Source organism: Lagopus muta, chromosome 5 (genome assembly GCF_023343835.1).
Source record: "Lagopus muta isolate bLagMut1 chromosome 5, bLagMut1 primary, whole genome shotgun sequence".
NCBI classification, from domain to species: domain Eukaryota; kingdom Metazoa; phylum Chordata; class Aves; order Galliformes; family Phasianidae; genus Lagopus; species Lagopus muta.
This window is the reverse complement of record NC_064437.1, coordinates 61,649,019-61,672,574: the sequence shown is the minus strand read 5'-3', so window position 1 is coordinate 61,672,574 and position 23,556 is coordinate 61,649,019. Positions and strand designations below refer to the sequence as shown.

The following is a 23,556-nucleotide window of genomic DNA, read 5'->3' as shown; positions in this document are numbered from 1 at the left end:
AAACAGTTAATTGGGATAATAATAAGCATAGGGATTTATAAGTCACTGAACCTCACACAGAAAGATTAGAGCCCGCAGGGGAATTACTACGAGATGTAGGTCACTGTGATCTTAGTGCAAATATTTGAGAGCCCAATGCACTTCCCCTGCACTTCCCAGCACCTTGCACAGAAACCAGATATCTGATCAGACAGAGAGTAAATGCATATTGATTAACCAGCTGTGGTGATCTCACTTCAAGAAGGTCAGAGTGGAAGAAAAGTGAGGCTCTGCAGTGAAAATGATACATCACTTTTAGCATACTGTTTAGGGGAATATATGTATTTAGCCTTGCTGAAAATTAGTATGAGTGCTGGCAAAGGGTAAGCTAAGTGCATATCAAACGATCTTGTCTTGTAACTAATTGATGCGTGCACACAGGTCGATGGAAGCATAACAAGCCTAATTTATGCCTGCAACTTTATAGAAAAATGATGATAGGAGATGGTAATGTGGAATGCTTGTGCTTGTTATCACACCTGTAATGGTTCAGCAAATGCTAACCTTAGTTATAAAACACGAAGGGAAGAACTGTGGGCAGCCAACCAGAAGGGAATCCTGCCAGATAGTGTCTGAATTTAAGTCACTGCAGTCATCTGGTGGATCCTATTATAGTTAATCCAGGCCACCAGTCACTGCAGGTCACAAGGGTTGCCACCACAGGCTAATTTACTATCAGCAATCTCCCACCTAAACAGTAAAGTTATCCAGGGACAAAAGGCCTTCCCAGCCTAGCATGGCACCCAAGTTGTTCAGCCAAGAATGCTCCTGTGGCTGGACAGAGACAGGACCTTGTGAATGTCCAGATGCTTCCAATTCTGTGCCAGAGGGTGGAGTTTTGCTTATTTTTCCCTCCTCATCTCTGGTTGTCATTTTTGCTATCTTTGTTATGGAGATTAAATTCACATGAAGCCTGTCCCCCATTTCTAAGTTCCAAGGAGTTCATAAATTTCACCAAGAAACTACACCTTGTCATCAGCTCAAATGTTGTTATGATGCAATGTACTCTAATATTAAGATGATGCAGGACTAAGCCAAAAGCTTCCTGACTTATTAATGGCCACTGTAACATAAGAAAGGTCACTGGAGAAGGATGTGCCACAGCACATGCCCCTCGTTTGGAATAAAATGACTCATTGCAGCAGGATGCTGCCATTCCGTCAGCATCCTCCTCAGCTGACAGCACCTCCCAAGAAAGCCATTAAGGTTTTTGGCTTGACTTTTTTGTTCAAAGCACCACAAAGGACAACACAAACTAGCTGCACAACTGGCTAATCACCAAACACAGTGCATCACAGCAAGCTTTTCCATCCTGCAGTAAGGACCGCACGTGTCTCTAAAGCCATGCAATGCATCACTCCGAGGAGGCAGTAGGCAGCGTGCTTGAGAAAAGACAATTAAAGGAAAGCTTAGATCTTCAGGAGTGAAGGCCCACTGTGTGAGGGAGCCCCTTTCCCTCAGCAGCTCTACAGCCCTTGCAGGTCTGCTGCAGTCCCTTTCTTCTGAAGCCTGATGGTAGGGTTGACTGAACTTCTCACTTGTGTATTTGGGTGTCTGTTTCAAGCTGTAGGGACCAACAGCCAAAATCTACAGCATTCTTATAAGGATTAGGTTTGATATTGTTTTGCTACCAAATATTTTAGGACAAACCTTGGGGTAAACATTAAAGAAAGCCATCTGGTTGCAGAATTCTTTCTCCTGTGATAAGCGTATGCCTGTTTCTTGCCTACAAACTTATGTTAATCTTTCCATTGGTGGACAGCATTTCTGTGTGCAGCGCTGCTTTCAGCATGCTCTTCTGTGCCACACTCTGGTGCTTGTTTTAGTTTTCCACTGCACTCTGAGCACCTTAGTCACCTTGTTAAAGAAAAAGCAGCACTGTTTCTTAGTCTCTGTGCACACTCACACACATGGCAGGCACAAAACAGATACCTCGGCATCTAAGGAGCGGAAAGAAGACAGGGCAATCTGCCTGGCTAACTTCAGTGCTTCTATCCTCATTGCAGCAAACTCTAACTCCTCCTGTTAAGTGTTTGGTCATCAGTGATCCACAGAAAAAAATGTGTTAAGAGCACAGCAAAAATCTTTAACGCGTGAAAAAACTGAATGTTATTGATTGCAATTGATGTGCAATTCTGGCAATCCCTGGGTGACAAACATCCCGTATTACCTTTGTTTTGAGCTTTGGTGCAAAATGTCACTTTGTGGGTAGTTCTGAGATGGCTATCCAGGCAATTTTTATTAGAAAGTAAGTTTGGATAAAGTGTTTGTAAAAAAAATATATATGTTTTCTGCAGTTGAAGCCATTTTTCCAGGCTTCTCTGCTTCCATTCTCATTTTATGTGAATTTATGCCAGCTGCCACCCCCAATTCAACCTTTGCTGCTTTGAAGTTTCACTGTGAATATTCTGGAAAATAGGACCTGACACACAGAACTGCTCTGCAGATGGATTTGCTTTTCCTAGAAGAAGCCACACCAAACTGTGCATCAGATGGATTATTAGAGTAAATCCTAATTTCCATTTCAGCAGAATTAGGATCTTCATCTCCAAAAACGGACCTACAGATACAGACCTACTAAGGTCAGGTGTCAAGGTCACACTCCACACATGGAGTCCTGTGTTCAAGCCTTATAGGGTTAGGGCTTTATAGGACTGGAGTTGTCTTTATAAAGACTTCAAAATATAAACATCAGAGCTACTGGATAGAGGAAACTGTTAAGGAACTTTAAGCTCAATTTTATGTATTGCATAAATTAAATTAAAATATTTCTCTTCCTTAGTTTCATTGCTTTCTTTCTTTCCCACCCTCCAATCCAAGCCATTTCCCACTCCTTTCACTCAAGGTAAAGCATTCTATACAGAGCATAGACAAAGGAGAAGAGAAATTCATATTTCTGCTACAAACCTGAAGTTTCTGAGCGAATACTGGGGGGTTCTTTTCAGCTAAGTCAGGATCTAGATATTCAGGTTGATCACATATTGATGTTTTCTTAGATATCCTGTTGAGAAGAGCATCAGCAGAGACAAAGGAGTCTTCAGGAGATGTCTGAAGGATAAGAAGAGCGTAGAATAATCAACAGAGATTGCCCAAGCAATTTAAGCTAAAAGCAACGTGTCTGCAAATCCCTGATTTCTCATAATTTCATTCTCCATAGAAAAATCCTTTGGAATACACAGCTCATAGCTATAACAGACAAACATCAAGAATAATTATTCCCAATTTATAAACTGAGTAAATTTTTTAAGACTAATATGAAATTTAGCGGCATTAAGACCTCTAAAATCATGGCTCCCAAGCCATGGACCACAGCATACTCTCAGTACATCTACTATCACGTGCTTTGTTCAAACAATAGCTTTTGTTCTGTTCTGATATCTCTAAATGAATCCAAAAGCTCTGAAGATGACCAAAACTGAGGGGGAAAACGAGCAAGACTCTTCTTCCAAATCTTGTGCTGCTCATTGGAGATAAACTAAGATGCGTTCACAATTGTAACATGCTCAGGATAAATACATAATATGAAGCTGGACAGAAGTACAATGAGAAAAATAGACTTCAGGCACTTGAGCACCCGCAATGCATTGAAAACTTAGCTTGAAAACTCATCAAGCTAATTCCTTGCAAGATGGTATCAACAGCATCATTAAAGATTATAAATGTAGCACAGTATTAAGGTGAGCTTAAAGGAACCTTCATGTATTTGAGAACCAACGCTTTGAAGTCAGTAAGCACTGCAGGCCTGAAGTAAGAAAGGGCTCACCATTCAATACCAGAGAAGCCACTGAAAAAAAGTGATGCCACTGGAAGCTGGGCTGAGTTCTAATGATCAGAAAAGTGGTTTTTACATTATCAGCATCAGATGACAACAACAGAGTTAACAGTTTTTAAGAAAACCTGAATGTGCACCTCTTTTTACCAACAGAAATTTGAAATCTTACACCACATACAGCAGAGCAAACCACAGTCCTACGTTTTTATAGAAAACCTAATTTATGACTAAAATACCTCCACAAAAATTGAGTTGAAGTGTAAACAACTCTGTGTAAGGAGAAAGCACTTCAAAATGTCGGCTTGGAATACGTGATCACAAGAGCATTTTAAAGTACAGTAAAATTCTTCTGAATTCCATCAAACTTTCATTTGGGTCCTACCACATGCTGCTACTAAGAGTACGAGGCCAAGTTCTTGCTCTGCTTGTAAGATCCACCTGTTCTGAGTTTTATAAGATGTGAATTTTCTACAACAAAATGGTTCCCAAACTTTTAACATAAATTACTTACTATTTCAATAGCCTCTGGGGTTGTTCCTAGTGTCATGGGCTCTAAGTCCTTCTGTTTGGACTTGTCTGGTGACTGTAAGTGTGCCTCTTGGCTGGCAGCAAGGACTCGAGAAGCTGGATGTTGTATTTTCATTCCAGAGGATTGCTGGGCTTCAGGGTCTTCAAAACTTGACCTGAGAAAGGATTGTATGCACACTTTCAGGGTGGAGCACAAGACCTTCATCGTTCTGCTTCTGGTAACACCAAAGTATGTCCTCTTCATTATTTCCACGTGTATAAATATAAACACTGCTTCAGCTCATCTTTCTATCGTTCTATCTCATAACACTTTGCAATATCCTTTCAAAGCTGCACGCTGGAGTCATCTAAATAAGCCCAGTTCCATCAGAAAGGTTAAGAACATTCCTCAAATATTTCTCCCTTGCCTTTTACCCCTTTCTCACCATGACCTACATCTCTCCCAGCAAACAAATGTTCCTAAGAAGAACAGATGTCCTTAAAGAGCAAAATTTTTGGAAAGTAAACACAACCCACACATGCTGTTCTTATGAACAAGACTCACTTTCTAGAAAATATAGCTAGGAAAGGCCAAAAGAGAAGTTGCAATTAAATAGTTTCTAGATTGACATGAAAACGACCTCAGTATCCAAGAATAAAAACCTAAGCAGGAAGCCACAGCCTTGTGAAACTGCTGCCACTATGACTGACTCCATTCAGTAAGAACATAAAGGAGAAATACATGTGCTTATTCCTTCCCATTGCACAACTTCTGTACCTTTGCCCTCTGTTCTCTGTCATATGTGTACGCAGATGGGAATCTATTTATAAACAAACAACCCTGCAACAGAGAAGCAGAAAAGAGGAATAACTGCCTGCCTGCTTGTTGGGATGGCAACCTATTTGCCTGGCATCCCTTTCCACTGCTGCTTTCCTTGCAGTGACATACCCTGAGCATGGCGTGGTGGAATCGGACAGTCTGACGGGAGGCGATTTGACTGGGCTCTCTTGCTGTGCATCAAACATTAGGTACAAAGATTGTTTCTTCGGGGTGCTATCATCCTGCTGGCAACAGGAAGAGAAAGACTCATTAAGCAATTCAGCTGTTCTCCATTGAAGCTAATTCACTGCCTTAAGTGACCGAATGACTTGGCAAACAGCTAACAATACAGGACTGTAATCCTCCCTGTGCTTAGTGATACTGATAAAAAATGATCCCTTGCAGGAAGAAATCGATGAAGAACATAACCTAAGTGGTTCACTCTTTGTAATGGTTCTTTCTCTCCTTCTTTGGGGTTAATCAGATTTCTGGTCCTGTCAGGCTGGAGGCATCTGTTGACTGAAAGTTACCAAAATATTCATTGAACACAACGTTACTCACATTAGTTTATGTACTTGACATAAACCCCTGGCTTTTCTAAGTCCCCACTGGATCTGGTCAAGCTACCGAATCCATGAATTGAATGGAAAGCTGATGACAATGTATAGTGCTGCATTCCATACTTGACATTCATTCTGTATTCTCCCAGGATTCTCTCCATCTTCTTTAAAGTTCTGCTCTCCATTTCCTAAAATAGTTCAGTAGCTGGTGTAGACAGCTCTGTGTTCTACACTGCTGGAACTGCTGAGTTCCTTTTAGTCTCCAGAAAGAACTGCTATGATCCTAGCTTAAAATAAAATAAAATGGAACAAGCTCTACAGGATATAGGACAACACAGCACATGCAATTTACCCCAGTTATGCCAATTTAAAAGAAACTGGATTTGCAAATCTGCTGGAGGCACTTCATAATTAATTTAAGGGGTAGTGAGGTTGATGGCATTATCAGGACAGTGCATTACAACAGGGGAATGCAAATGAATGAAAACGAGGTGAGAACTTACAGGCACAGAGGAGCCTATTTTCTCCATATATTCTATTTCATATGAGTTGCCATATTCCAATTCTGCAACAGAAGCAAAAAAAAGAGCCATTAGATAGATGCCATTAAATGATTTTTACATAAGTAGATGAGATACGTTCTCATTTGCAAGGCCTGCTTCCACTCTGAATACTTTCCTATGAGATATTAAAAATAGAATATACAGAGAGAAAGCAGAAGATGTACTTTCATTGATTTTCAGCAGTGAACCTGTGACACATTTCAAGCAAACGTATTTGCCAGAAAAAAGTCTGCTTTATCAGCTTACCCAGCACTCTGCCTCAGCACCCAGCATATTAGCACAGTTCCAGAGCACCTTCAGAGCAGGTAACTTTCCTCTGTCTTATCACAGAAAACACACTTTTCAATTATTGGTAATGTTGATACCATGTGCCTTTAAGGTATGCAAAAAGGTGCAGCAAGCTGTTATGAAATGAAATAATACGTTTCCTAATGTATATCACATAGTTCAAAATTAAGAACAACAACTGTGGTATCACTTGAGATAAGAAAGATGCATCAAATACCTGCACACTCACTGAACAGGGCTGAGACCACAGCCCAGCTTGCTTGGCTGTTGTCACATTTAGTCATGGAGGAGAAACCCAAGGTGGGAAGCTTGGTTTACAAAGAGCCCTAAATCTAGACCTTAAAAAAATGCAAATCTTTGCTGCTGCTCTACTTCTCATCTCCTAATTAGACTGCTGGGAATAACCAGATTTCTTTCCAATCCATCGTCTTCCAGGGGTGAGATGAGAGAGGAGGACTGGTAAGACACAGCCAGATGGAATCACAGAATCATAATCATAGAATCATAGAATGACCTGGGTTGAAAAGAACCACAGTGCTCATCTGGTTCAACCCCCTGCTGTGTGCAGGTCACCAACCAGCAGCCCAGGCTGCCCAGAGCCACATCCAGCCTGGCCTTGAATGCCTCCAGGGATGGAGCATCCACAGCCTCCTTGGGCAACCTGTTCCAGTGCCTCACCACCCTCTGGGTGAAAAACTTCCTCCTAAAATCCAACCTAAACCTCCCCTGTCTCAGTTTAAAACCATTCCCCTTGTCCTATCACTGTCCACCCATGTAAAAGCCATTACCTCTACAGGAAAGGAGAGCATATCTTCCTGGACCCAATCAAAAACAAAGATTTTGTCCAGTTACACCATAACTTAAAAATTAAAACCATTATTATTTGCCAAAATTCCATATTTTACCCTGGTGCCACGAGCCTAACCCAATAAACCACGTACCACATTTCCATTACAGACAGGTCCTAGTGAATGCATTTGCATTGAGATAAAAGCATGTACAAAAGTTCCTACAGATTTGGGCAGCTTTTGAAAAGCAGGGCTTGTATCAGGAAGATGAAAGCCATCATTAGAACATTTATGCTTTACAAGCAAAACCAACCCTAAAAACAATCTCTTACATTCTTAGATTTTTTTTTTAAGTAAAAAGCATCAGAGAGTACAAGAAGTGCAATTCCACAACCTATGTATTTTGTAAAACAACCACAAACTCACAGAAAATGACATCTGGGAGATATTAATACTAAAATACCTAAGAGAATGCTATGATAGGCTCCTGGCTGGTTTAAATTCCTGGCACCATGTGTTTTAATGGTAATAAGAAGCCAGGTGAGGCAGACAACCTCCAGGTATCAGACACGAATTTCTTCCTAGCGAAAGCAAAGCCAAAACTGAAACAAGGAGCTGATAACAACCTGCTGGACATTGCACTGCAGGAGAAATGAAGAAACGTTTCATTTACTTCCTATAGCCCAGCAAGGAGCAGCACAGTATTTGTGGGGCAGTTTCACAGCCCAACCAACCCCAAGGGAGCCCAGAAGCAGACTGTGCAGCATCGCTGTGCCACCGCCATCCTCTGCTGCTATGGGGGGCTGTCAGCCTGCAGCTGCCTCCAGCCCCAGCCTGCTTCTGGGATAGCACAGTTTTGCTGATTAAGGAAGCAGGATGCAGATGGAAGCACCTCAACAAGGAACAAAAGGAAGAACATGGCTTGCTAAACACGGTGTAGCTTCGTCTCATTAGACTCACAGTTAGATAGCATCTCCTCTCCCAGGTATCACCTCTAAGATACCATCTCCCCTCCAGAATCTCACGCTCCAGTTATCTCCATGCATTCAAAATCTACAAATGCCCAGGATATCATACGAGGTAAGATAATTATCTTTTACAAATGCATACGGCAGACTTACTAAGCGATGCTCTTCAACTCCTCCTACAAATAGCTGCACGGTTACATCACAACTTTCTGCTAATAATTACTGCTTATTTCTGGTCTGTGAAATGGCCAAAAAAATAAAAGGCAGCAGCTATAAGCAGAGTGCAACAGACGAGTGCTGGATGTGCGGGCTCACTCTGTGGTTGGGCTGTATTGGTACAAAAGCAGTGTTAGGTTACAGGGTAACAGTCACACCACTGTCTGGGAGGGGTGAAAGGGAAACAGCGCTGAGAAACAGCCCTGAAACTGCTCAAACATTCCTCAGAGCAGCAGTAGTAAGCCTGCCAAGGGAAGAAAATGATTATTTTTAAGAGATCTGAAAAGCGGAAGCGTTGTTGATTATAATTAGCATGTAATCTGAAACTCCAACTGTACCATGCAGCACACGAGATGAGACAATTAGCATTTAATTAGGAGCTTTGCACACTTTCTTCTTCCACTTTGATAGCTCAAGTGATTGCTTTACAGTCTCTCGCTATCCTTTTGTTCCATTTCCTTTCATACAACCTCCATTTTCCAATATTTGGGAGGTTATTATTAAAAAAATATTCCTTGGCTTTAAAAATTTTTTTACAGAATTTCTCACTTGATCATAAAATGAAATGTATTAATCCAGATTGACATCCTTATCTGAACAGCAGACTCACCAGATTTCCATGAAATCCAGGCTGTGCAAATACATAAGCACGTGTGTATGAACATGTGCAGCCCCACTACAAGCAGCTTTATCATTCATGCCTTTTAATATCAAACACATTTGACCTAAAAGCTTAGCAGTTCTTAATCAAGCAAAAACTCTTCAAATGGTATAGAACAGCTTTAGTGTTAGCTTGGGACTCAGGTTAAAAGGTTAGGAAAAATAAGGAAATCTGATTGAGAGGAAAAAGTTGAAGCCAAGGTAAACTCATGCATTCCTCCCACCCTCAAAGCCAAAAATCTGCCCTCTGAGCAGATGTTGCAGAGCAGTGCTTCCTCTGCTAACCCCAGCGAAGGCCACACACAGATTTCCAAGTGGCTAAATTCTCTCTTCCACATTTCACAGACCTGGAATGACAACCCTCAATCACAGAAGCCTCCAGCTTTGTCTCACAATTGCTTATAATGAGGTACCAGAAAAAAGATATTAGGCTGACACTTCAGGTGATTTGACTTGGCACCTGAATAACTATCTTCCCCAAAGGATATCCTGGGTATTTCTGTGCATATAGAAACCTGGATCCCAGCAGCCTGAAGGGAGGAGTAAGTTAAGGGCCCTAATGTACAAACTTTGAGCAGAGTCGTAACCACGTTTTCTCCCATTCACATTATAGACACAGGCTTGGGCAAAATCCTTGCTGCAGATCTAAGAGCGCTGGCAGAGAGCAGTTCAGCCCTGTGAAGACACAGGCAGCACCCAAAGCACATGGCAACTCTATAATCAATAATAAAAGGAAAGCAAAAGTCAGTGTTCTCCAACGGGCTCTTTCATTTAAGCTGCCTCTCTACCCTCACTTGAAAACTCAGGATGTGATTACTGGGGTCATTTATTCAGCCCTCCCATAACTGCCAAGCGCCTCAACCTGATCCAAAGAGCACCATTTTAGAGTTCCCCAAAATAACACCAGCTGGATGCAGACAGCCCAGTATACAGCATACCCTCTGTAGGAGAGCTGAACTTGGTCTCATTGACAAATGTGGACAGATCAGAGGGCTGTGGGTAATCCTGCTTGTCCGTGCTCAGGTCCACAGTCATGCAGGTCCATTTCTGGCTGGTCACTGCCAGTTTCTCCTCATCTGTTGCATGAACCACTGCAGATATGACAGGAGGCGTTTCTGGGGTAGGCAGCGGGGTGGGATCCTGTAGAAAACAGGGCTGATTAATCCTGTTATCTTTCATCAAGAAGTTGTATGGTCAGCTCTGAATTCCTCCACCTGACTGCAGTCATCCTTTTAATTCCATGCTCTTCACTGCAGCCCTGTCTCAAATGCTTACCGAAAAATAAAGTGCTGCATTTAGAACTGCCCTAGCAACAAACCTTCCTCCTGTTACTGAGCTCTTTGATGGTAAACACTCACAATGCAAAGCTGCCTTGATAACAAGGCAGAAAGAAAATCTGGAGCCGTTTAAACCCTTTAAACACTTGACAGAAGTTGCACCCACTGTCAGGACTGAAGACCTAGAGGAGCAAAGCTGACTTTTTAGGCTTCCCTTGCAGGAGCAAGTTTGTGTAGGACTGTGAGGTCACAAGCCCTTTCTGCACTTCTATGCCATCAACATGCATCAATGGAAGGCAAGATGGGGGAGAAGAAGGCAGGCAGCAGTGTGGGAGGAGCAGTGCTGCATCAAAGCAGTTGGGCTCTTACACACAGAGGGCTTCTGTTACCTCCCTTCTAAGGGAACCACCTGCTGGCTGTTTACAGCAAGGAGCAGAGCCTTCCAAGCACGTGCTCCTGCTAGACCAGCCCTCTTGTTTTACTTCTGTTTTCCTCTCAGCCCGGTGTGTCTAGCTTCTTACTTCTGAATACAAAAACTGCAAGGTGGATGCTTGCTTAATTTTTCTTTTAATGTATGCCACTCCAAAGCATACTTGATAATAGCCTAATTGGGATTCCCAGAGCAATATATACTGCATAGATGCCAAAAGCTTAATACCTCATGATTACAGCCCCACACATTCTATTTGGACAAAAGTATGCTTACATTCTTTACCAAAGTTCTTCCGTTATTAAATGTACAACTGTAAATCAAAATGTCTCTTCTTCACCCCTGCAAGAATATATGTATCACAACGATGCAGTACTTTACCTGAGAAGGAGGATCAGATAGTGGAGATCTTTTTGGTGATTTTTTCACCCTAAATGTATCACTAAAAACAAAGTTAAGACAGTTAGCATGGTAATAGCAGAAAGAAATGGGTCATTTCACACTTAGCGAGAGACAGCTACAGAAAGTGCATTCTCTGTAAGCCCTTCTGCTTTTAAATCCCATCCATTAGGCAGCAGCACCACAGAGAAACATGCTGGAGGTACATACTTTTGTCATGCATTTGGAACAGACCTTGATACCCAAAAAGCTGAGAAAAGCAGGATTGCCATATTTCTAAATTCACAGAAAAAATGTGGGTTTTTTTCCAGCTAACTACTGACAGAATGTTATTTACAGAACAGAGTTGCTGCTCCACTGCAATTCAAATCTCTGCTCCAACACAGACATCTTCAGTGGCCTTAAGCAAATTATTTAACTTCTGTCTGCTCCAGTTTCCCATCTGAGAATAAAGCCCTAAACATATCTTTACAGGAATGACCTGGGAGTTAAACCTGACAGACTCAGTCAGTAAGCTCCAACCACCCCACAGGGCATGGAGATGAGAAAGAAATGGGTATGATTTGGGCGAAGGACATAAAAAAAGCTGCGGAGGATGCCGTTGCTGAAATTGCAGCACAAAGTTCCATCCTTACCAACAGACACAATAAATGTCTCCCTTTGAGATGTCCCTCCTTGCTGCAGCCTTCCAGTACCTACAGGGAGGCTACAAACAGGAGGGGAGTCAACTCTTTAAAAGGGTAGATAACAGCAGGACAAGGGGAAATGGTTTAAGTTGAGGGAGGGAAGATTTAGGTCAGATGTCAGGGGGAAGTTCTTTCCTATGAGAGTGGTGAGGTGCTGGAACAGCTGCCCAGAGAGGCTGTGGATGCCCCGTCCATCCCTGGAGGTGTTCAAGGCCAGGTTGGATGGGGCCCTGGGCAGCCTGGGCTGGTATGAAATGTGGAGGTTGGTGGCCCTGCGTGTGGCAGGAGAATTGGAGCTTGATGATCCTTGAGGTCCCTTCCAACCCTGGCCATTCTATGATTGAAATAAATATAGCATCAAATATGGCAATGCTGCTTCCACTGCCCAACAGCTCACAAAGCAAACCAGGAGTGCAGACACTGTAGCCCTCCAAAAATCACACAGATTTAAATCAGGCAAAGAGAACGAAGAATTTATGTTATATGGAAGTGTATAACTATAAATGTTGGCTTTATCTTCCTTCACAATTGGTTTAAAGCCTTTTCTAACAAGAACATCAACCAATTATCTACCATCTTCATGCATGTTGCCACAGCTGTTCAAACACGTTTTTGCTACTGACTAGAAGAGGCAGAAAACATCCAACTCGTTGATAGAGATTTAATGTAAGAACTTGAGGGGCGGCAGTGGCAAAAGTTACTGCCCATCAGCTCATTCCTGTCAGTGAGGAGCAAGGTCAGCACTGTGAATTGTAATGGTGGCTATCAATTGGAAGAGGGTAAATCCATACCACTTCTATAGGGAAAAATTAATTGGGCAGCTGAATATTAGGGTGTTTGGTGCTACTAATCATCTAGGTAGGATGCTAGAAATAATTAGGACAAGTTATTCCCTTAAGGAGAAATAAATCATGCAGTATTTAAGAAAGATGGATTGTACAATGTTTTTGTGTGACGGTAGGAATAAAACTGCTGTATTATCTCTGGGATGGGAATTCTGCAGTTTTTAAAAGAGGATCTTCTTTGACAGGCAAACAGATAATGAGGCATTAGACTCCTCTAACTCATTCACAGATGGGCGCTTTCCTTAAACAAGCTTTCATATGTGCCAGTGAAGTGACACAGTTAACACAAGAGCTTCATGCTGAATAATAACTGATCATGCTGCAAAATAAACGAGTAAAATTAAAAAGCCCATAAATCAAAGAAGAAAATTGAAATGTTAGCTTAGAATTACTTACAACAGAGAACATACAGACATCACATCTTCTACCATCCTAAGACAAATAAGACAAAGAAAAGAGAGACAGACAGAAGGAACTGACAAAAAAGATAAACCTACAAATACTGTTAATGTGTTACGGCAATCTGATCGTGCATATCTTCTACCTGCAGAACCTCTATTTTTTACTGAGCAATGGTTTCAGAAGAAAAAATATTAATACTTAAGTTTTCCACTCTTTTTAAATTCAACCTTATACTTCAGACATGCATTCATCTTACAAAGCCTTTGTCAAAGCTGAAGACACTGAACTAAATTCTCATCAACAAATGAACCATTCTTGCCTTCCCTGATGGCAGCCACCTGCTTTCTCCTCAAAGCACACTACTGCTTGTTAGGGATAAGGGATGTCAGACTGTCTTGAACGGCAATTAAGCTTAAGGAAAGCACTACTACTCAGCTTGGCAGCTCCTACTCCATTCGTCACGTGTGAGGATCCTGAAGCTGGCATGCTGCATTTCCAAAAGACAGCCTCCAACCACCCAGCTCCTTCGGGAGGCATGTCGACACAAACCACCTATCTGGATACAGCATTGAGCAGGGACTCAGGAGGCATCAGCTGCTCTTTGTTCACTTTCATCTGAGCAAGATGATCCATCACGAAACAGCTCAGCACTTCAGCACGTGAACAGAGAGTGATTTGCATCAAGCTGACATCCATTCTAGAAAGCTCGTGTTTCCATGTGTACAGCACATAGTGGTGCACACTTAGCAATGACTTACGCTCAGGCCTGGCTTTTTCACCTCTCATAAGTCTTATCTAACAACAACAGTCTTTCTGTACGATGAACACATTCTCAATCTGGCCTATGGAATTTTATTTCTGCAACTCTCAACAGAAAACAAGCAAGCAAACAACAACAGAAAACCTGGCTTGGCAAAATTCTTTAATTTGGATATATTACAGTATCATTTCTAATTCCAACACCTATCAACAGCTCAGAGCAGTGTTTTGCACTGGCTTCTCTCTCCTATCCTATTGAGGAGGCACCGTCAAGGAGGGTCCAGCAGGCAGTATCTTTGCCCATGCTGGGTTCTCCTACCCTGGATCCCATAGAAGAGTCACACCAAGGGGCCTTGTTACAGAGAGCAGTGACAGGCAGAGACAAATATAGCCACTGCCTCCCACAGCATCCTCTAGCAAGCTTGAGGCCAATTTTCTTCTAGAAAGCGTTAGAGCTGCAGGCAGCGCTGTGCATTAACATGCAGATCCCCTTCGTTAGAAACCACTTGCAAAAGTAGGTTATAGGGCTGCAGTAAGCAGATATCTATTATAATGCCATGAAAGAAGCTCCAAACAAGGGCAGAAAATTCTTATTAACCTTCTGAAAAAAAAGATTACAAAAATCTACAGACTCTTTTTAAATTCACATCGCCTCAAAACTAACAACTTTGGAATTGGTTCCGATACTCAGAGCAGATGGGTGGACCCAAGAAGCTTATACCAGGGGTCCAGCTCCTGGCTGGCTATAAATATTGGACTTTGGGGTCTGGTGATGTAAAAATTCTCCTCTTTTCCCAAGTACAACTCAAGTTGTTCCTCTCTTGCAGTCAGACTTCTGCACATTGGTTTCAACCTCCCAACTCCTTTAGGGAAGACATTCTTTGCAAGCTTTACATTAACCATATAATGTTTAAATAGCCCAGTTTTACCAAAATACTAGAAGTCATTGGATAAAACTTGCTGTGTACAATAGAGGATTTATTCTTGTCTTACTGTTCCACTCCTCACTCAAAAACTACGATTCATAAAATACTCTTTACTGGTGTGAATCATCTTAAGCAGCTTCAAATTCCAAAACGAGGTCACCAAAAAATTTGACACAAAATTGATAACATTGGGACTTAATCAGATTGAAAGCTACACTGGACCCCGAGATTCAAAAACTCAATTCCTAGACCAGTGACTTCATCAGGACTGATTCACTGCTGGTTCTCCCTTTTGATCTGGAAATGCCACGCTACCGAGGTAACAGGCTGAGGGAAAGCATGTACAACAGGAATCAGTTGTGCAGTAAGCAGCACTCAACAGCATCTTCCTTTCTCTTGTCAAGGACAAAACTACCCTAACTATGCTATGGGTAGGAGTGGGCTGCTTCAAATCCAGAAACATCCAAGCCCTTTAACTTACGTCTTTAGTGGCGTCTTCTTCTTTTTTGCAGGTTTATTCAAGTTGTCTCCATCGGTTCCATTTGTTTCGTTGGCACTGGCTGGTATCTCAAAGGAGGCTGGAGATTTAGTGGGTGAGTTGGCAATCTTAGAAGAAGACTTGAAAGGGTCAATGGAGTCCTCGCACATGTCTGGCTCAAAACTGTACGTTTGTTGAGGCAGCGTGGGAGATTCTTGCATTTTTGTACTGGAGGAGAACGGATTAAAATTGGGATCATCCCACTTGTCAATATCAAAAGTGTAAGATCCTTTTGTGATCGGGATTTCGTTTGGATCAACGGGTGCCTTCGTCGGTGTGGTCGGAGCATTGTCAAGCTTTTCCACGGACTTTTTAGTCTTTGGCCTCCGTAGTGGCATTTTAGCACCAGGCTTTTTACCTGCTTTTTTAGGAGGAGGAGTGCTCTCCTGCTGCTCTTCACAGATCCCTTTTTCTTCCGAATAGTCAAATTCCAGCCTCACGGCAACACCTTTGGCTGGAGGGTCCTCTTGTCCCCCAGTGTCCGACGGAGTCACCTCCCCAGCCTCCAATGCAGGTGTAAGAGGTAGCGTTTTCTTATTGGCAGGGGGTGAGTTTTGCACTTTGCTGCCTCCAGTGCTAAAAGCACTAATCCCTTCCAAATTGTCTGGATCCAAAGGGTAGGATCCCTCAGGCACAGCAGAGGCCTCCCGTTTCTCAGCAGAGGTTTTAGAAGGGTCAGTATACTCGGGTTTTACTGAGGCAGCTTTTGCTTCGGGTGCTGGTTTCTCCTCACCCGCAGAAGCTGCTTGGCCAAGGTCAGGAGGCTCTTGTGGCGCTTCCTTCACCAGCGGAGCGTCCAGGGATTTTTTTGCTGGCTGCTTCTTTTTTAAGGAAGCGGGCCTGGATTTCTTCGTTCGCTTAAGCGTACTGGAAGCACTGCTTGAACCAGTACCATAAGCATCTGCTGCCGGCGCTAGTGTCTCGCTGTTGCCAAGGTAGGATGCTCCATCAAAATCACCAGCTTGCAAGCTAAGAGACCGAGATAATGTAGATTTGGAAACTGGCACTGAATCGGTAGATTTTCTTCGAACATTCGCTTTGGGGTCACGATTCTTCAATTCTGGAGAGCTCGGTCCTAAGGCATGGAGAGAATCAACCAGCTCAATGTTATCAAAGTCCAAGTTGTAAGTTCCACTGCTGGCTATTGGCTTGTCCTCATCGAAGACGGTGGAAAAAGAATGGCAAGGGGGACGGAAAGGGCTTTCTTCAACTGACTCACTGTGTGACACATCAGTGACAGGGGCAGTTTCAGGAGGTAATCCTGTGGAAACAAACAGAAAACAGTGAATTTCAAATGTCCCTTCACAATAAATTTCCTTACAGTTTGGCCAGTGCTTCAGCAACTGCATGTTCATATTAAGTTTTGTTTCCCATGTTCTATTTTTACTAATTTCCCAGAGGAAAAAACAATGGCACATGGCTTCCTCTCCACGAGACATCAAGGCTGCTCCTGTCTGCCCTAAGCAGTCAATACGTTCCACTTTGACCTCATAATTTCAAGTTTATAATGGGACATCAATCACTGAGAATTCCGTATGAAACAGATCATGTTGAAGATTAAAAAAGAAATCAAATAGACAACTCTACAAATACTCTCAGTTGCATATCTTCTATAAGAATGACCATTACGTGCTCCCCACTGATTATTCAAAACATTTCTCAAAGGGTAGTCCTAATTCAAACTTATATTCTAGAACTGTCCAACAGAGCATCTTTTCACTGTAGCTAAGCATTTGCTTGCTGAACAGAATCCTAAAAAGTTCTGTTGAACAATTATATTGGACAAAACAGACAAGCACACAGTGTATATCAAAAGGACAGAAAATAGAAAAGTAAGAGAGGATTAAGATAATGATTAAGATTGCTGCCTTCTACCTCATGAAAATTCATTACTAAAATGCCTTACTGATCCTGAATATGGGTTGCTCCTGCTGCCATTGCACTGTTCTGTGTCTGAACCTCACTGCCACCTCTACCAATATGCATGTATCACAGCCAAAGTGTGCAGAGCTCAGAAATCTTCAGTTCCCTACCCAGGATATGCTTAGCTGGCTTTGTACTTGGCAGCTGAGCTCTTGCTGATGAGCACTGAAAGAAAACACTTCAGTTTTTTCTAATGAGCAACATAGCATTTTTCACATTGTCAACTTCAAATGAGTTCTTTGCCCATCCTTAAGTGATTTCAGCAAAATTTCTATGCATCTTTTTCACTTCAATCTTGACACGTTTTGCAAAACAAATTCCCATTTTGCCCAGCTCCATTCATTAATCTTTTCCATAAAAGCAATATGGGCAGAGAATCAATAAGTACTTTTAGTTAGAAGCCATGACTGGATGATGAACAGATGATGAGCATTTTTTCTTTATTTCAGAGGAAATTTTATGTCCATATAGAAATTATTGTTTAAGGATGCTGAGAACGGAAGAAACTTTAGGGAATCAGATACATTTCCTTAGGGCAGCACGAAATATATTCAGACTTTTTCAAAGGAATGACAGCAAGATGGATTGTCTTTGAGGAATTGGATTTTACTGAGTTACATGAATTAAAAACATTGTTTTACTGTGGTTGTTTTGTTTTTTTTCTGAAATGAATGCCATTAACTTGGCAGTACTTCAGGACACTTTATTATTTCCCTCATCTCCTCCGGGTTGTCCGTGGTTTCAGTCTGGTGGAACGGTCACTAATTAAACACCATTTGCTGAGCTTCACACACACATCTCTCACTTCTGACACTGGTCAGACTCACATAGTGTCATAAAAGCCCACGCTGTACTAATCTGTGCATTTTACATCAAAATGGAATGGAAGACACTTAGCTGGAATACAGAGCAGTAAGCACTTGCATAGCTCTAACAAGTCAGCAGAGCCCAAATCTAGGTCAGCATGAAATAAAAGGGAGATCCAAACACAGTCTTCTGAAATTACATGTTATTTTCATTCCTGCACATGCCGAAGGCCTCACTAGGGTTGAGGTCTCTTGTTTAAAGTCAGTACAAACATTTATTTTATATATATTAAAAAAAATCAGCGTTCTGCAGGACTTGGAATGTAGGAGACAGGCGCAGCACAGCTGAGGTTGGGAACAGATCACAGCAGCAAATGGAGGTACAGCACCCTCCATTGTCCACATAATGCAGAGTTTTAACCCCTTTAATTGCTTTTTTCACAGTTTCCTTCAAACCAAACTCAGTACAGATTTCTGCAGAGCGCAGCTCGACTCACTGCTGTGATGTTTCCATTGTTTCTCTATGGAACAATATGTGAAATGGAGAAAACAGGGCTTCTGGCAGAAATGCAGAGCTGCTGCTTGATTCCTCCAGCACCACAAGTGACACAGCTCCACCCTGGTAGCAGCAGGAATGTGGGAGGGAAGAGGTGAGCAGTATATATTGCAGAGCAACACAACATTGCATTGCTACAAAGACATGTTAAGATCATTCTTTCCTGATGTTAAAATCATATCCGGAGCACAGTGCCATTTGCTTTCTTACATCACAAGATTAAGCAAAACAGTCTTGCTAATTACAGTATTTCGTTAACATACAGCTTGGTGGCAGAGGAATGCACTATGTAAAAGAAGGCAGGATTTGCCTTAGAGAGAACAGCATAATGTCTTGAACAAGGACTTTTAGGGGCCCACTGCAAGATGCTGACACTCATACCCAAATGATACCTGTAAGAGATGCCCACTGGTAGATACTGATTATTTTAAGGAGCACAGGTGAAAGCAGGGAAATCTGTTTTGTCCCAAAAAACAGGCGAATCCTGAAAGAAAGCTCCCACTTCATCTCGTTACAAAGAGGTCCACACACTGCTCCTTCCATGTGGGCAGCTTTCTGACTGCAGAAGAACCCTGCCTGGATTGGGTAAGAAAAATCCCTAAACCAACAAAAGCCGAGGCTTTGTGAAGCCAGGCAGTGAGCCCTTGGGATGAGGGGATCCGCACCAAACACAGGCAGTGTTACCTCAGGCAAAGGAACGCTTCCAAAAAACCACAGATGCATCTTCCAATATGCTTTAAAGATATTTTAAGCAGAAAAGAAATGATGCATCTCCACCAGCTACCAGCTTGTTGAATCTAAATCTTAACTGCTTCTTTATGAACAATGAATATCTATTGAGGAAATAGAATCAAGAAATTCCAGCTGCTTTTACATATTCTTCCCCTTCAATTATGCTCAGTTCCAGTGCTAGAGCTGTGCTGCATGCTAGGACAGTAGAGTGTTTTGTTCTTTGTTGACGTGTCTCTAAAATAAGAATGAAATCCAATAGACTTAGACTGGAAAATAAAAAGCCTTAACGCTGCTGACTTGGAGGCAAAGCAAAACACTACTTTGAAAGATGTAGAAACAAAACCTGGCCAGATCTAATAAAGCAAGAAGAAATACAACTCTATTTCTGCTTCCTTGAGAAAAAGAGACAAAAGGAAACCTCTGGAAAATGCATACAGCACATACCCACACTCTCTGTGATAAAGAAATAACTCACCAGACAAGAATACTTTGCCTTCAGCATAGAGAAATCGGAATTACTTAATATTACACATAGTCAAACACTGCTTATTTCAAGTTCCTGCTTGTTACGAGAGGTCTTTGAAGAAATCAGTTGGTAGCACTATTTTTAAGATTACTGTAAAAATACTCCAGCCATTTTTTCTGGGAGAAAATTTAGATATAAAGTTTATTTTCAATTTTCCTGTGCCAGGCTTGGAGAGGGAAAAAAAAAAAAAATTCCATATCAAAAATTCAGCTTGCTTTTGCCTGGGTCACCATCTCTGTACTGTAAATGCTGACTTCCATTCCTCTGGAACAGGAAGGAACTGGAGATAGGTCTCCCATTGGAGATGAGTGGGTTGTAATGCAGAGGACTGCAGCGTGCAGCTCCCTGAGCCCATCCATGCCCCCTGGCCCCCTCCCCTCACCAGCAGGTCTCTGGCTCGGCCACGAGGCAGGTTTTACACTGCTGGGAGCTGGAATGAAGCCAGGTGAACCAAGCTGCATTTTGGTCCCATCATATATATTAAGCTTTGAAGTAGTTCTAATTAAAAACTCTCCTCTTGGCTTTCCAGCAGTGGGGTCCAGCTGTTGCGCTAATGAGAGCAGGCAGGATAACTGCAACCGTCTGCATCAATAATTACTGTCAGATACAGATGAAATAATCCTTGGAGCACTGACTGTGCTCCCTCCTTCCACCCCTCCCACAAAAGACAAAGACACGAGGCCAGCCGTTGCTGCCTTGCACCACATGTCAGACTCCTCGCCTGCCCGTCTTCCTTATTGCTATTGTGTGAGCTGTATGGTGCAGTGAGAAAGGCTCCTTCAGCTGCTCCTAAACCCCAGAAAGGGGCTCACTGTTGTGTGCAGCCATGTGCACAACCCAGAGGTAACAGAACTGCAGGATAACTGTTCCTCAGTGGCTTATGGAGTACAAAATGTTCAACTAAAATCACATTTCACATTCACATTCAACTAAAGTCACATTACCAAAGGAGCATGCAAACACCTAGATTAGAGTCTTCGTATTCTTAACTTCTGCTAAAGATTTCAGAAACAAATGAATGCTTTGTGTTGCCCTCCTACATTTGATCTTCTTCTGCATTACATATCTTTCTTCTCTGCCATAAATCATCCTGTTGTATAACTGCATATTGCATAACTTTGGAGCTCTGTCAATTTGTAGTAATTTGCCACCCGTGAACAAAATCTTATTTTCAAATGAAATGTTTTCATCTCTGCCATCCAGTGGCTTTTAATATAGCTCACGTTTGGCTATGAATAAATATATTCAGCTTCCTATCTTTCTTCAGGAATATCTGACAGAAAGGAGGGAGAGATGTGGGATACAGGGAGGAAAGAATCACACGTGACAGGGAAGCACATGCATAATCGAGGGCTTGCAGATAATCTACTGCAGTAATTAAAAACATGCTCCAAACCTGTTTAGCGTAGGATTCTTTTGTTCTCTCAGCAATTAACTTACTTTGTAATCACGGAAATTAAAATTAGAAAAAGGAAAGAAGATGGAGAAACATTTGATACAGTGAAGAGAGAACTGTAAAGGAAAAACTACTAGATCTCAGTATTTCATTTCTATTTTATGGGACCAGTTTGTCCTTTCACATTCTTATGAACTCTTAGCATAACAACAATCTTCAAGAGCACTTCATGAATAAGCCCTAGAAATATTTTCAAGATAGACAGAGATAAGGATAGCTCAGGATATTTCCAAGGCTTGTCATATCCCCTAAGGTTGAAACCAAAGCTCAAAAGCCTCCATTATGCATATGAAACACAAGTGAGCTTTAGTAAAATCACCTTTTCACATTTCAGCCAGGTAATCAAGATGACTTGGCTTTTGGATAGGAAAATAGACAGCATAATGGGGAATTCAATCTTAAATTGCTCAGCTGTCATCAGACAACCCAAACAAAGCTAATTTGGGCTAATACAGTGCTTCTACTCCCTCAAATTCTATTATTCAATTTGGAGAACAAAGAACACTCTCTTAGAGACAAAAGTTTCTGTGTTTTTTTTTTTAATGCAATATTCTCTTCTTGAAAGTTCTTTTGTCAGTGTATACCATTTTCATGTATCTGTATTACACACACACTCATGTGAACTGCTTTGTTACTTCTGTACTGCACCAAAGAGCTCATTACTATTGTTAGATGTTCTACTCTCCGTTTTGCTTCAGATGACAGCTGAAAGTGACATTTTGTTAGCTGTCACTGTTAACAGCACCTGCATCTCTCTTAGTAAACCTCCTAAAGTACTGGGAGGAGGGAATGGAAAAAATAATAAAGAAAAGATGGACTTTCTAGAATATTTGTCAAATGTTATGGCAGATTCTCTAGTACTTCATTCCAGCAAGCAACTGGGTTTTTCCTCTTGTAGTGGATGAAGATGAGTATAAACTCATTAATCTTCCAGAAAACACTTTGTTAGCATCCGTTCCTTGTCTCTGCTAACACAAACACCTCCTGCAGCAACCTGTCCCATACTGCATGCTTGTTACCTGTGTCTTCCAAGGGCAGCTGAGGCTTTATTTCTTGCTCTGCTATGTCTGCTACGATGGCTACCTCCGTGTCGGGTGGTGGCTGTGGAGGTGATGGAGGAGCCTTGACTGGTGTCGTGGACTCTGGGGTCTCAAATGCTTCTTCTGAGTCAGAGCTCCTGGGGAAAACAAGAGAGAGTGAGTTTCCTTTAGCAGGCAGGACTAGTGAGTAGAGTGAAGATTCATGTTTGGAGGAGACAAGTTGTATTTGGAAATGCAGAATTTTCCCATAGCCCTTTTCAAAAGATAAACACACAGGTTTGTTACACACGGTGAGACAAGCTATAAAATGTGCTGAGTCCTGGTGTTGTCAATCATTCAAATTGACAGTTTCCTGAAGGAAAAGGGATCTGCCTATTTCTAGCAATTCTTTTCAAGGCTGGACTGAAGTCCCCATGGCTGCCCACACTCAGCATGACAGTGCAGCGGGGACCAAACCTGCTGTGAAGTGAAACCAGAAGCACCCCACAAGCCATCCTGCTGCAACGAGGACTCCTCTCACTTTGTTGAAGTCAAATGATACCTCAGAGCTGCCAGATTCTGCTCTCTTTATTAAAGCTCATGATTATTTTAAGCAGATCGATGTCAGCAGAGGTACAAGTGCTGGATTTGCATCCTATTACGCCTGCTGAAATCTGTCACAGCAGGAAATCTCCTGTGAACTGGGTAAGAAAAGAACCCACAACCACCAGCCTGAGCAACAGAGGGGACTCTGCAGAACATCACGTCCCCTCTCCCTGGTGCAACCAGATGCTTTGGGTGGTTTTCTCACCTTTTGGGAAATTTGTCTGCCCAAAGCTTGCACCATTTCCTAGAGAACTGCTCATCAAAACTGTCTGGGTATCAATTCTTTCTATGGCTGTAAGACCTCTCTGTGTCACTGCTTAAACCATGCACAGACATCAGGCTACAGAATGGGTGAATGGGAAGAGGCAGGCTGCAGTGGTGTGAATTACATCCCTTCAGACACATATCGTGCCCTAAGTTGAAATATTTTAAGAAGAGCTGAGAACAAAGAACTTCCATAAACAAAGCTACACAATAGTCATTCAACAG

At 42.1% G+C, this 23,556-nt stretch overlaps 1 protein-coding gene across 8 annotated transcripts in view; it reads right to left on the bottom strand.

Annotated features, from left to right (window-relative positions):
• The window catches only part of TACC2 (transforming acidic coiled-coil containing protein 2), a 115,403-nt gene that overhangs the window by 15,613 nt on the left and 76,234 nt on the right, over positions 1-23,556 (bottom strand). For 3 of the 8 annotated variants that reach the window (XM_048945088.1, XM_048945095.1, XM_048945092.1), the window contains 10 exons: positions 22,462-22,619; positions 15,387-16,704; positions 13,215-13,250; positions 11,270-11,330; positions 10,120-10,321; positions 6,202-6,263; positions 5,268-5,383; positions 4,323-4,494; positions 2,947-3,087; positions 1,972-2,061 (listed from right to left, as the gene is read on the bottom strand). In XM_048945088.1, the coding sequence (XP_048801045.1) occupies positions 1,972-2,061; positions 2,947-3,087; positions 4,323-4,494; positions 5,268-5,383; positions 6,202-6,263; positions 10,120-10,321; positions 11,270-11,330; positions 13,215-13,250; positions 15,387-16,704; positions 22,462-22,619 (2,356 nt within the window). The remainder of the gene's footprint in view (positions 1-1,971; positions 2,062-2,946; positions 3,088-4,322; positions 4,495-5,267; positions 5,384-6,201; positions 6,264-10,119; positions 10,322-11,269; positions 11,331-13,214; positions 13,251-15,386; positions 16,705-22,461; positions 22,620-23,556) is intronic. The other 5 variants (XM_048945089.1, XM_048945091.1, XM_048945093.1 and 2 more) reach the window with 5 other exon arrangements.